The sequence below is a fragment of the Musca vetustissima genome, unplaced genomic scaffold (assembly GCF_032173495.1).
Source record: "Musca vetustissima isolate MV318-11 ecotype Yass unplaced genomic scaffold, APGP_CSIRO_Mvet_v1 utg1268, whole genome shotgun sequence".
NCBI lineage: Eukaryota > Metazoa > Arthropoda > Insecta > Diptera > Muscidae > Musca > Musca vetustissima.
In genome coordinates, this window is record NW_026882850.1 from 154,659 (window position 1) to 169,981 (window position 15,323).

General features: G+C 35.7%; 1 protein-coding gene across 1 annotated transcript; it reads right to left on the reverse strand.

Annotated features, from left to right (window-relative positions):
* Positions 1–3,070: 3,070 nt before the first annotated feature.
* On the reverse strand, positions 3,071–7,932 carry LOC133329533 (uncharacterized). Its single transcript, XM_061538009.1, has 2 exons — positions 6,877–7,932; positions 3,071–3,628 (listed from the first exon to the last, which is right to left on the reverse strand). Exons 1-2 carry the CDS (start codon positions 7,930–7,932, stop codon positions 3,071–3,073), a joined length of 1,614 nt encoding a protein of 537 aa, XP_061393993.1.
* Between the last annotated feature and the right edge of the window lie 7,391 nt (positions 7,933–15,323).

The window sequence follows — 15,323 nt, forward strand, 5'->3', positions numbered from 1 at the left end:
ATACACATATATATGAAAACAAAAACAACAACAAATTAAACTATTCAATGATAAGGTTTTATTAAAAAAATAATAATAATTAATATAAAAAACAGCAACAAAAGAACTATAAAAAACATAATTAAAAGCAAATTAGTTTTGCTTATAAATATATAAAATATAAATATATGTTAAAATAAACTATAAAAAACGTATACATATGATATATATAAAAAAATAATATTAATTATAATATTAAAAATAACAACAACTAGAAAGCCACACTTAATTTTACTAAAAACAAAATAATTTAGTATACAAAAATTAAGAATTTTTGTTTTTAATATCACACAGCGTTAATAATTAAAAAAATGAGGATTAATTTTTTTTTAATTATTTAAAAGAAAAAGGCAAATTTTTTTCTTTTTAATATGATTTATTAGTAATTAATTTTTTTAAATACTAAATTTTTAAATTAGTTTATAAACAATCAAAAACATATATAAAAAAATACATTATTAACCACTACCCCCCATGAGAGAGCATAATCATTATTAAAAAAATAAAATAAACTATGAGGTAAAAATTAAAAAAAAAATATTTTGTTTTTTATTCTATGATTTTGTTTGGTTTTATTTTTTTATTTTTGTAAGAAAAATAAAATATCCATCATTCATCATTTATAAAAAAATAAATAATATATATTATAATTATTTTTTTTTTTTTTTTTGTATTTAGTTGTATAAAGTTAAGTTTTTTTTTTGTCTAAGAATTTACACCTGCATCCACACAGAAATGAAAAAATATTTATATAAAACTATATATATATTTTTTGTATAAAAACCAAACCCCAATCAAAAAACATCAATAAAATCCTAACATTTTATAAATAAAAATAAAAAATTAATTTAAAAAAAAAAAAAACAAATAAAAAAATGCTCCCCTTTTTAACAACAATACACCACCACGAAATTACACACCCATATATATATATATATATATATAATTCATAAAAAATATATGAAATAATTTTGAAATATAATAATTTTGATTTTTTTCAAAGCCCTTTATAGGAGCATTTTTCAAGGGTCTTCCTTGTTTAGAAAACTTTGTGAAACCTCTATGCAAAAAATTATCATTCTAGCTCAAAGATTTATTTATTTATTTTAGGGTGCTTGGTCACATTTTCCAACCGAATAATTTATTGTATGTGGTTTTCTACAGGTGTTATAAATATATAGGTTAAGTTATTTGGTATTTGGAGATCTTAGTGGACATATAACCTCCATGCAATATATTGTCATCCTGGGACCAAGTTTTCGTATAGCTCCCATTACTCAAAGATTTATCATAGCTCCGATTACAATATTTTCCGATTTTAGGGTGCTTGGTCACATTTTCCAACCGAATCGGCTGAAATTTAGTATTTGAACATCTTTGAGGACAAATAACCTCCATGCAAAAAATTATCATTCTGGCTCAAAGATTTCTCGTAGCTCCGATTATGATATTTTCCGATTTTAGGGTTCTTGGTTTTATTTTTCAACCGAATTGGCTGTATTTTTGTATTTGGAGGTATCAGTGGGTAATTAACCTCCATGCAAAAAATTATCTTTCTGGGTTCAAGTTGTTATATAGCTCCTATTACGATATTGTACGATTTTAGGGTTCTTGGGCACATTTGTCAAACGAATTGACTGTAATTTGCCATTTGGAGATTTTAGTGGTCGTACAACTTCCATGCAAAAAATTATCATTCTGGGTTAAAGATTTCTCTCAGCTCCCATTATGATATTTTCCGATTTTAGGGTTCTTGATCATATTCTCCAACCGAATCGACTGTAATTTGGTATTTGGATATTTTAGTGGACAAACATCTTCCATGCAAAAAATTATCATTCTGGGTCTACGTTTTCATATAGCTCCCATTACGATATGTTCCGATTTTTGGGTTCTTGATCATATTTTCACACTGAATCGACTGTAATTTGGTATTTGGAGGTATTAGTAGGTACATAACCTCCACGAAAAAAAAATATTCTGGGCCCAAGTTTTCATATCGCCCCCATTAGGGTATATTCCGGTTTTAGGGTTCCTAGTCACACTTGTCAAACTAATTTGCTGTTATTTGGAGATTTTAGTGGTCGTACAACCTCCATGCAAAAAATTATCATTCTGGCTCAAAGATTTCTCATAGCTCCGATTACGATATTTTACGATTTTAGGGTTATCGACCATATTTTCCAACCGAATCAGCTGTAATTTAGTATTTGAACATCTTTGTGGACAAGTAACCTACATGCAAAAAATTATCATTTTGGGTCCCAATTTTCATATAGCTCCCATTACGATATTTTCCGATTTTAGGGTTCTTGATCATATTTTCCAACCGAACAAATAACTCCTCTTCTCAGCAATATAAAATCTATACACAAAGTTGTCAGGTTGTATAATATTGATTATAGAAGTTTTGAAATTAATTAAAAAAATAGCTAACCATTTAGAAAAAAATAAAATTATTTTTTTTTCAAAAAAATATTTTGTTGTTTTTCATTGTTTATTTTTTTTTATTTTTTGTAACTTTGGTGTGCTATTATTACATATATACATAATTTACATATACATAAATATTTTTTTAAAAGCAACAACAGAAAAAATTAAAAAAAACTATATAAAATAATGTTTAAAAAAATAATAATTATTTTTTAAATACATAATAATAATAATATTAAAAAAAATGATTTTATGTTTTTGTAATTTATTTATAGAAATGATAATATATATACATATATATAATACAAAAAATACAACAATAAGAAGAAGAATAATAATATACTTTAGTAATACAAGAAACAAGAACAACAACAAGAAGAAAGGCAAACAAAGAGAAAAGAGAAATAAAAAATGAAACAATAAATATCGAAACAAAAAAATAAAATACTGGCTTCAATTCAATTTTTTCAACATGAATAACAAAAACAACAGCAAGAATCAGGAATTAAGATAACAGGGGAATACGGGAACATTATACCAGGTAAGTAATTGTTGTAATTTTCTTTTTGTACATTCCAAATATTAATAATTTTTTTATTTACAATTTCATAACCACCTCCAATACGCCGTAATCCTGCAAATCCCTAACCAGGCCGCACATTCGCTTCTTGAAAATGGGCAAGGTACGTTCCGTTAGCAAATCATATTCATCCAATAATTCCTGACGCTTGGCATTGGCACTTTGCACATCGGCATCTCCTCCTGCCCCGCCTTCCTCCTCTTCAGAATTTTCCGACGACGACGATGATATATCTCTTATAGCTGTGGCTACCTCATCTAAATCGGGCAACTCACTGGAATTCGATATAAAAAAGGGTATAGAAAATGCTGCCATACATAGACCAAAGATGCCGATTGAATGCAATTGTTCGAAAAACACTTTCTTCGGATAGATATCCTCCATTTGCAGCTGATGCTGTTCAATGTGCCGGGTTAATTCGGCATAATAGATATCGAGTAGTTCATTGAAATGAACACGGCGTAAATCATGATCGGTACTGGTGCAAAGATAATGCATTAGATCGACAACGGGAGAGGCATAACGGGATAGCTGGAAATCAATTAGCTTGGCACTTACGGCTTCATTTGTGTGGTCCTAAAACGGGAGGAAAGGAAAATTAGGATTTTTTAGAATTAAAAAATTAATTTAAAAAAAATTCTCATTCTGGGTTCCAATTTTCATATATCCCCCATTACGATATTGTCCGATTTTAGGGTTCTTGATCATATTTTCCAACCGAATCGGCTGTAATTTGTCATTAGGAGATTTTACTGGGCGTACAACCTCCATGTAATAAATTTCCATTCTGGATCCCAATTTTCAGATAGTTCTCATTGGGGTATTTTCCGATTTTGGGGTTTATGGCCATATTTGTCAAACAAATTAGCTGTAATTTGGTATTTGGAGATCTTACCTCCATGCAAAAAATTATCATTCTGGGTACCAATTTTCATATCGCCCCCTTTAGGATACATTCCGAATTTAGGTTTCCTCGCCACATTTGTCAAAAGAATTGGCTGTAATTTGTCATTTGGAGATTTTAGTGGTCGTAAAAAATTATCATTCTGAGTCAAGATTTCTCATAACTCCGATTACGATATTTTCCGATTTTAGGGTTCTTGGAAACATTTGTCAAACAAATCGACTATAATTTGGTAATTGGAGATCTGAGTGGACAAATGATGTATATCCAAAAAATTATCATTCTGGGTTTAATTTTTCATATAGCTGCCATTACGATATTTTCCGATTTTAGGGTTCTTGATCATATTTTATCTTCTATCTAAAAATGATCCTCCGAGTCACGAGTTAAAATCTACTTCTTCGAAGTCAACTGAAGATCATCTGAAAGTTTTCTCTCACTATGGGAAATATTTCGAAGGGGTTACCAAGAAATTAAACAATGATTAAGACCATAAAAAAACCCTTAAAGATGCCCTGAAGCTTTTTTGTCAATTGAAAATCTAGTGAATTTCTTATGTCTGTTTTTTAAGTTGTTCTGTCTATAGAGAAACTCTGGAGAGTCGTATGTCTGTTGAAGGCCTCCTGGAGCTCTTCTTCCTATAGAGGCCCTTGGGTATTTTTTTGCCTACTGAAATCCTTCTGTATCTTGTCTGCCTATTGAAACCAATTCGTAGCTCTTCTGTCTATTGAAATCCTTCTATAGCTCTTCTGTATGTAGAAGAGCTTCTACAATTCTCCTATCCGTAGAACATTTCATAAAGCTCTTCAGTCTATAGAATTTCTTTAAAAGTGTCTCTTGTCATTAGAAGTTCATTTGAAGGCCTTCTGAGGCTCTTCTGTCTACAGAAGACCTTTGAAAAGTCTCTACGTAAAGACCCTCTTGAAAGTCAGTTATCTTTAGGAGCCCTTCGGTATCTCTTCCGTGTACAGTGCACCTTTTGAAGGTCTTCTATCTGTTTGTAGAAGCTCTCCAGTCTATAGAATTTCTTTAAAAGTGTCTCTTGACATTAGAAGTTCATTTGAGGACCTTCTTAGGCTCTTCTGTCTATAGAAGTCTTCTGTATGCGTGAAGACAAGCTATCTTTAGAAGCCCTCTCTTCTGTATATAGGGGGACCTTCTGAAGCTGCAAAAACCCTTCCCAAGTCTGCTGAAGATTTTCAGTCTATAGAAGGTCTTCTTTGAATTAAAAAAAAAAAAAAAATCCGATGGAGTTCCTTCTACCTAAATCAGATCCTTCGATGCTATTCCCTCTCGTTAGATGAAGCTCTTCTCTGGGAAGACCCATTAAAGAATTTTTTTTATGGCCGAACTGAACACAGTGATTCAATATGAACAACCTGATGCCCTGGGAGTCTATAGAGGAAAATAATTTGGTGTCCCGAAAATTGGCAGCATTGTGAATTTTCATAACACGTTGGAGATAATCCAATCCATAATTGATACAATCGAACTTCGATAACTCGAACTCGAACCACCATAAAAATATAGCTAAGGTGATATCCGAATATACGGCATATCCTTTCGTTATTTTTGATGATAGTTTTGGAAAATTATTTGTTGAAATTCGGATGATTTCCAAGAAGAGGAAATAATTGAGTCTATATGACCAAGCTCTACAACAGGGTTTTTGGTCCCAAAAATATCAAAAGCATTGCGAATATTCATAACACGTTGGAGGTAAACCATTACATTTCCTATCGAAAACCATATTCAGCTAAGCGAAATTTTTGATATGATAGTGATTTCCCTTCTGAGACGATATTCAGCTATGCTGAGTTGGAAAATTCCTTCAGGAAAAATAATTCAGCTAATCTAAGTTGAAGAATTTCGCTTGAAAACCTAATTCAGTGTAGCTGAATTGCAAAATTTCGCTCCAAACCCCAATTCAGCTGAACTGAATTGAAGATTTTCACTTGGAAAACAAATTCAGCTGAACGAAATTTTAGAATTTTCTTATCACAAACCATATTCAACTAAGTTGAATTGCATTGCATTTTCGCTCAAAAACCTAAGCTATGCTGAATTGTAAATTTTTTGTTTAAAACCATATACAGCTGGGCAGAATTGAAAATTTTCAATTCAGCTAAGCTGAATTGAAAAATTCATATAGGAAAACCTAATTCAGCTATGCTGAATTTGAAGAATTTCGCTTGAAAACCTAATTCAGCTATGTTGACTTTGCAGATTTTCATTTGGAAAATAAATTCAGCTAGACGAAATTTTACAATTCCTATCACAAACCATATTCAGTTAAGTTGAATTGCATATTTTCGCTCGGAAACCTAATTCATTGATTTATGGAACTTCGAGTTAGGGAAGGAATCCAATACAGAATTGATACAATCGAACTTCGAAAACTCGAACCGCCAATTTTCCGAGAAAAAACTTCGAGTTACAAGAAATTTTGATTTATGGAACATCGAGTTATGAAAGTTCTACTGTATTTCCAACCAATGTATGAATATTTTTTGAATCGATTTTCACCGAATTCCGTTCTTTTGATCTGAAAAACATTTTAATCGGAAAAAAAATTTCGAGTTAGGAACGTACAACATATTGTCTATATGGACAAGCTGTAAGACAGGATTTGGTCAAAAAAATCAAAAGTATTTCAAATTTTCATAACACGTTGGAAGTAATCCAATCTCTAATTGATAAAATCGAACTTCGATAACTCGAAGCAACAATTTTTCAAAAAAAAAAACTTTGAGTTAAAAGAAATTTTGTTTTTGTGGAACTTTGAGTTATGAAAGTTCGACTGTAAGTCCAATTTACGTTGGAATATTTTTTTGAATCGATCTTTTCCTAATTCCGCTTTTTTAAACTGAAATAAATTTTAATCTGATTTTTTTTTTTCAAATTGTTCGGGTACACTTACATCATATTTATACAGCATATTATTATTCCAAAAATCCCCATGGCAAATGACCGCATATGGAGCCATTGCCGCACCATTGACACACTGCATTGAGACCTCTTTAAAATTATCCTCCAATTTTTGTAAAGCCTCAATTTGTTTCAATATCGATGATGATGAGGAGGAAGATGAAGTCGATGAACGCTGCATATCCTGTTCCAACATTACCCTTGTTTTTCTTATATATTTCTTACCAAATTCTATGGTAATCGGATCGATATTTTCGTTGAACAGATTATCGGAAAAATCTTTAATTAAATTTCGGAAAATCTGCGGTTTCTTCGATTGCAAAATAAATGACATTGCATGAAATTTGGCAATGGAACGAAATGTGGCTGAGGCTAAATCAATTGTGGGCATTTGAGTGCGAACATTTTGCCGATGGCCACTTTGCCCCAAATCTTCACAGATAAGGAATTCATCCATATAGTCGAGACAGCTATACCACATTTCAGGTACTATATCAAATTCCCCTCCGGCACATAATTGGCGGAATTCGTCGAAAACTGTTTGATATAAAAACACTTCTCGATGATATAATTCCGGAATGTGGCTATGATCACGAAAGGCTGGATTTTTCGGTGATAACTTTAGAATGCTATAAAATTCATTGGTTGATGGCTTTGTGGTGGCCACTTCCGTTTCCTTCGCAGAGTTGTCATTCTCTTCGCCATTGGTGGCATGCTTTTGTTGTTGTTGCTCTTCTGCCATTGGTCGCACACACACTTGCATTATCAAACCGTAAGAATTCTCACCAACTCCCGAGACCGGTTTAGCTGTCAACACATACTGTGAGCAAAAGGAGGAGGAGGAGGAGGGAGAGAGTACGGTTGTTCGCTCTCGCACCAGCTGCTCATAAGCTTGCAAAACTTTTGGAGAAAGTTTTGTTAGAATTTCTTCATTCTCAACGACGATAAGTTTTTGTTGTGGTTGTTGTTGGGCATGTTTGGTTGTGTTGTTATTATTTTTTTGATTACTGTTTATTGTAATTTGATTGTTGTTGTTATTGTCAGCCATAATTACACACAAAATTGGGAATAATTTTTTTTTTTTTTTTTTTGAGGGGAAGAGAAGAAATCGAAACGAAAAAAAGGGGAATTATTTTTTTTAGGTGACCGTGTTTTTTATAGACCGCCCGTCGAACCCGTTCGTTAGCTATTTTTGAGACAACTAAAAGACCTGCACTAATATTGCCAGTATTTATAGTGGTTAGTTTTGATTGAGTACCGAGTGCATAGAGAGAGAGCGAATGAGAGAGTGCGGGAGTTTTCTTTGTGTTTATAAAAGCTTTTTTTGTATTTCGGGGTAAAAGAAATTCTAAACAAATACGACACGAATAGTTATTTGACAACAAAAAAATAAGTTAATAAAAAAATTACGTACGGGTGAACCCCCTCCCGGATCGGATTGATAAATCAAATATAGGATGTGACATATTTTGGTAACGCCCATTGCCAAAAAAAATTATTAACACCCACAACGGGGTGATTAACAAGAGCTAAGGCAAAGGGAGTCAATGTGGACATGATATGGCTCTATGCTACCTATATTGACCAGTTGAAGCCCAGTGAATCGATATAGACGAGATACAGGCCAGTGAGTCGACATAAACGAATTTGAGACCACTGATTCGATAGAGACGAATTAATGACCAGTAAGTCTATATAGGTTATTTAATGTCCACCTCAGTCTATATAGGCGAACTGAAGCCCTGTGGCTTGATATAGGCAAGCCCAATGAATCGATACAGACGAACTTAACCGCGGCCTATGTAGTCGAATGATACCAAGTGAGTATGTATAGGCAAACTGAATCACGATTAGTACATATAGTCGAAATGAAGCCCATGGAATCGATACAGGCGAACTTAAGCCCAGCGAGTCGGAACAAGTGAACTTAAGCCCAATGAATCGATACAGACATATAGGTGATTTGATGTCCACCTGAGTCTATATTGGCGAACTGAAGTCCTTTGAGTAGGTATAAGCAAACTGGAGACCAGTGAATGGATACAGGCCAACTGGCGCCCAATGTACAGTTGAACTGAAACACGGTAAGTCTATGTAGTCGAACTGAAGCCCAGTTAGTCCATAAGTCGAACTGAAGCCCAGTGAGTCGGAACATCCAAACTTGAGCCCAACGAATCGATACAGACATATAGGTGAATTGATGCCTGGGTCTATATTGGCGAACTGAAGCCCTTTGAGTAGGTGTAAGCAAACTGGAGACCACTGAATGGATTCAGGCCAACAGGCGCCCAATGAATCGATACAGACGAACTGAAACCCGGTGAATCTATGTAGTCGAACAAGTGAGTCTGTATAGGCGAACGGAAGCCCGATTAGTATATACAGTCGAAATGAAGCCCATGGAATTGATACAGGCGAACTTAAGCCCAGCGAGTCGGAACAACTGAACTGGAGCCCAATGAATCGATACAGACATATAGGTGATTTGATGTCTACCTGAATCTATATTGGTGTCGGAACAAGCGAATTGGAGTCCAATAAACCGATACAATTGAACTGAAACTCGGTAAGTCTATGTAGTCGAACTGATACCCAGTCAATATGTATAGTCAAACTAAAGCCCGAAACCCAGTGAATGGATACAGGCGAACTGAAGCCCAGTGAATCGGAACAAGCGAATTGGATTCCAATAAATCGATACAGTCGAACTGAAACCCGTTGGGTCTAAATTGTCAAACTGATGCCCAGTTAATCTGTATAGGCGAACTGAAGCACCAGTTAGTCTATACAGTCGAACTGAAACTCAGTGAATCGATATAGGCGAACTTAGGCCCTGTTAGTTGGAACAAGTGAACTGGAGCCCAATGAATCAATACAGACGAACTGAAACCCAGCAAGTCTATATTGTCGAACTGAAACCCAATGAATCGTTACAGGCAAAGTGAAGCCCGGTTAGTCTGTATAGTATAACTAAAGCCCAGTGAATCGGTACAGACGAACTGAAACCCGGTGAGTCTAAGTAGTCGAATCGATACAGGCGAATTGAAACTCTGTGAGTCTGTACAAGTAAACTGGAGAACAGTGAATCTAAGCCGAACTGAAGACCGATGAAAAGTCGAACTCAAGGTAGATATACAAGGTAGCCGCATTGGCGAATTTCTACAACAAACATCGGTTGTTGTATTTTGATATGTCAAAAATATTTTGCCAAAACATACAGATTGACAAGATTTTTTACACAAATTCTTGTAGAAAGTGTTAATAAAAGTATTGCCAAACAAGTTCTTCGAAATTCAAAGATTTTCATTTATAATTTTGTTTTTTTTTTTTAATTTTTTGGTTCAACATTACAACCACATTTTTGACATTTATTTACTCCAACAGCTGGGCCGCTGCGGCTACCTTATCAAATATACCTTGGTGAACTGATACCCAGCGAATCGATACAGGCGAACTGTAATCGGGTGTGAGTCTACGTAGTCGAACTGAAGCCCAATGAACCGATAAAGGCGAACTGAACTGAGAATATAGACGAGCTGAAATTCAGCGAGCGCTTGTAATGGTCTTTCAAGTTGATGCGGAGATGCGCACAAGACAGATGCGCTTGGAAATCTTTTTAAGCTCGGATTATGGAACTAAGCTAAGTAAAAGTAAGTAGGTCCTAATTTGTTTAAAGATCCCTGAAGCTTATTTTTCATAACACGTTGGAATGAATCTCTATACTTTTGAAGTCCCCTGAGTCAATGGAGGTAACATAAAGTCAGGGTATACATTTTTGTTTATGGTTTGTGATATAGTTTTGCCTTTTAAATTCTCATTGTCTTGATCATCTTCTTTTGAATCTTGGCAAAGTTCAGCTAGATATTCTTAGGCGTATTTTCCATAACACGGTGAAATGCAACCATTCTTTATGGACTTTTTTTACTATTGGACTATTTTGTTTTGCTCTTTTGTGGACCTCTGGATCTAATATTTAACTAGGAATTCCAAACTATAAAAAATAATTATGGAAAGTTCTTTATTTTCGAATTTCTAAAAACAAATATTGGCAATCATATCTATTAACAAAAATCCATTTATTTTGATAAGTATATATGTCAAAAAATTTAAATTGGTTGTACGTGCGTGATTTGAGAAAATTTATCTCTATCAGCACAAAAGTGGTTATAGAAATTTTTACTGATTATTTTTCTATAACAACAAAAAATCCGCAACCACGATATCAGTAAATTACACCTGAAAAGTAGTAACAAAAACTATAAGTTCAATGAACTCCCAGATATTGATTAAAAGTAAATGGGTCAATGAACTACAAAAACTAAAAAAAAAACGAAAAAATTGATTAAAAATTTCCCACTATTATCAATCAGTCTATAATACCCCTTCCAAAGATAGTTGTAGTTGCATAAAAAAAACTATTTTTCTCCAATTAGAATTCACGAGAGCAAAGAACGCCCCCACACTCTTTGACTCTCTCTCACAATTCGAAGATCTCTGGGTGTACCTTACACTCTTTGTTACTCTCTCATGCAATTATTAGCAGGCCGAGAGATTATTGAAAAGCTTTACCTCTCCGTCGATATTCTCTCTTCTCTTCTAATCTATTATGTGTGTGATAACATGCACAAGAAAAAACTAATCGTTGAACTTCGTTTTCTTGTGCTAATTTTCGTTGCCGTTGCACGATTACCGCCACCTTTCACTACTACTTCGTACTTGTTCCAATTTTTTTGTTTATCTCTTCGAATTTGGTAATGAATTGGCGTCGTACGCATTGCAATTGTGGATTTTTTGTGTAGTTGAGCAGTGTCATTATTTTAGCATGTACCCAGCAAATGACTGCTGGTCTGACCTACCGACCAACCGGCAGGCAAACCTATTTTGTCTAATATTTTGTTTTTTTTAGAGAAATATGATGGCCTTGATCGCTACGGGTCATTGACTTATTTTTCTAATGTTTTATTGTGGGAGCTGGCATAAACACGATTGCATTGAATGAGAGAGTGTGTCGTCTCACCTGCGGCTACCACTACTATTATGAATTATCGGATGTATGTATGTCTATGAGGCGGCTTATGTTGTTATTGTACACATGTATATTGTGTGATTGCATAGCGCAGCCGAGGCACAAAATATTAGAAATGCCATCCTTGAATGCGGTCAATGACTGTTTGGCGCGTGTAGTTTTTGTTTTCGCCGTCGTCATATTGCTGTGGGTATCGGTGTTCGATTTGCGTATAACAACTATAAAATTAATGATATTGCACTTGACATTTAGTAGATGCTTTGTCATGGTGTACTGGTGGTTGATTGGGCGGGATATAAAACCTATTCGCGGAATCTATGGAAGATATGAACTGAGTCTTAAATGATACAGATAGTATAGACAGCTGACGCCCAGAGAGTCAATACAGAAATCCTAAATCTCAATACCCTATTATTTAAAATGTAAATATCAATACATCGGTAGTAGAAGATATGTTCTTGAATCTTAAAAAAATTGACGGCATTTTTGCCTATTCAGAGGAATAGTATAAATAGACTGACTTCAGCCCGTAGAGTTGAAGTAATGTAGTAATAAGTAGTAGTAATGTTCTTGAAAATGAAGCGGTATTCAGAGGAACCTGTTCTGTAATCGACGAGAGACCTTACTTAAAAGCTTAAAAAGATTTCCCCGCGCGTCATTCTTGTGCGCATCTCTTCCAATTTGAAAGACCATATTCCGAGAGGTTGTCTTCTATTTGATCTTTCCATCGGATTCGTGGCCTTCCCCTTCAGCATGAGCCATCGGTAGGCTCGCTTTTATATGCCTTTTGTGCTGGGGGCATCCTCCATCCATTCTCACAACATGACCTACCCAAAGTAATCGCTGCAGCTCGATACGTCTGACATTATCGATGTACGAGAATAGATGGTAGAACTCATGGTTCATTCGACGTTGATATTCACCATTATCCACCCATAGATCTTTCGGAAAATTTGTTTCTAAACTGCTTACATAGACTCCATAGTAACATCTGTTGGTCAACACTATCCTTCTCCGAATTTCAAAACTGATGTCATTAGATTATTTATGGCGCTACCAAGATATATAAAGACTTTTGACTACCCCAAAGCTGTTGTTTTCAAGTTTCACCGTTGGTCCGAGCCTACTGGACGTCTGTCGCATTGATACCATCAGCTTGGTCTTCTCGACAGTTACTGCCATACCCACTTCTCAATTTGTTCAAAGGTGGCTGTTACCGCTCGCAACGCTTGACAGATTATATCAATCATCGTCGGCGTGCCATTTCTGTTCACCTTTGCCTCTCGTATGACCTTTTCCAGCAGAATGTTAAACAGATCACACGAAAAACTGTCACCTTGTCTGAATCCTTGTTCGGGTTTGAAGGGCTCCGATAGGTCCTTTCCGACTTTAACTGCTGATCTTGTGCCACTTAAACTTATCCTGCATATCGAACACAGACATGGCTTAAACATCTCTAAACGGATAGGACTGTCGAATGCGGCTTTATAGTCGACGAACAGCTGAAATGTGTCGATGTGTTTTTCATAGGTCTTTTCCCGGATTTGGTGCAGAGTGAAAATGCTAGATTGCTAGATCTGTAGATTGATATCCGCGTCTTGCTAATTCGACAGCTTTTTCATTACCCGTGATGTCACAGTGTCCTGGTACCGCCGATAGATGGATGTAAAAAAGTGTTTCCTAAACTGCTATACACTCGAGGAAGACCTCAGATTTGATGTTGCAGGATTTTATGGCTTTAAGAGCAGCCCGACTATTTCAGCTTGGAAAACACTACAGTTGCTATCCTGCTTGTAGGTAAGCTCAAGGCCTAGCCGTTCAAAGTAGACGCCAGCCCCTGTACCTTTTTCCAACTTGGATCCGTTTGTATAGAAAGCCAGACCGTCCAGGGGAGGGTTTTTAGGATTTCGCGTTGGTCCAATGTCATACCTAGTTCGTTCATGTACAATTTCGCCATAGATTTTGTTCATGCAGCCGTAGGGCACTACGCGATGCCTTAAGTTCAGCATTGCGTTCAGAGCTGCTTGTGGGGCTCCAGTTATTAGAATCGAGGCGGCTCTTTGTACCTTGTCTAGTTTTCTGGATGTCGACTTGTGGCGCATGCAGTGCCACCATACAAGATAACCATAGGAAAGGATGGGCCTTACCACCGTGTTATACAACCGGTGTTGGCGGAAATTTTCCGGAAATCAATATCAACATGTCGTCCGCATAGGCTACGTCTTTGATACCTTTCCCGTCCAGTTCCATCAGAATATTGTTGATTACCAATAGCCATAGCAACGGTGAAAGCACCCCACCCTGAGGAGTACCTCTTGTTACTGTTTTCCTGATTTTCGTATCCCCCACATTTGAATTTATAATTTAACTATTTATTTATACATGCGTGCTGCGAATTGCAAAGAGAGGTGGTGTCCACACGACTCCTAATATCCAGGACGACCAATCGTTCGAGAGTCTTGAGGAGAAAGGACGATAGAATAATAGGTCTATAGTCCTTTGGTGCAGAGTGACTTGGTTTACCCGCTTTGGGAATGAACTTTTCATTAAGACACCTGAAAAAAATGTGATTACATCCTAATGTAAAAAAAAATATTAGTTATTCGGAAAAAAAGTCCCGCACTAAAATAGCCGATATGCAGTCTCAACTCTCAATTGAAGTCTCAAATTATGACGATGAGCGTTTTAAAGACCAGTTTCCCACGGCATGTCTTGAACGAAGTCATCGAACCAATTCATGGACTTTTCAACATTACTATGCACACCGAAAGTCATCGTGGTAGGTAGGTAAGTAGACATACATAGATAAATAGAAACCGTTCGAATGTAAATAATTTCATCGGATTCGTGTGCCGAACATAAAGAGAAACGCATCGATCACACTATTTATGCCGCAAATGTCAATGATCTCTCTCCCTACTCGTAGTTAGATCAAGGCCAGTAAAAAAACGAAATTTTGAAATATCCCAACAACACCTACCCAAAGGTGTGTTGGTTGTTGATCGATTGAGGAATACCCCGCCGCATATTACTACTTCGTTTGGACCCTCCACACCATAGAAAAAAAAACTGCAATGCGGATGGGAACGCAGGAGAGAGTGCGAGCTTAACAAAAAGCTTAGCCGCTATGCTTCCCAAACCGGCAAGCAACCAACCGAACGAACGAAGTTAGTTCGATGTTTGGCGGTGTGTACTTTGCAGCTATCACTGATTAGAAAGTGAGAGAGCTTTAAGTATTTGGGGATCCAAAAAATAAAAAAGCTTTGAGATTTCGGGTCTCCCAATCTCGCTAAGGTGTGTGTATGGGTGTGAGTGTGTGAAATATTCCATTTATGCGGTAAATGGGGGTGGTGGATGTTCTGTCCTATTGCATTTCATTGTAGTTTTATTTGAAAGGGAGGTAAATTCTCTTA

What these genes read in the sequence shown, in the direction of transcription:
- LOC133329533 (XM_061538009.1), bottom strand. Translation starts at nt 7,932, where the DNA reads ATGGCTGACAATAACAACAACAATCAAATTACAATAAACAGTAATCAA. An exon ending in ATATGCTGTATAAATATGAT is followed by an intron (nt 3,629 to 6,876) that starts GTAAGTGTACCC and finishes CTCCCGTTTTAG; the next exon opens with GACCACACAAATGAAGCCGT.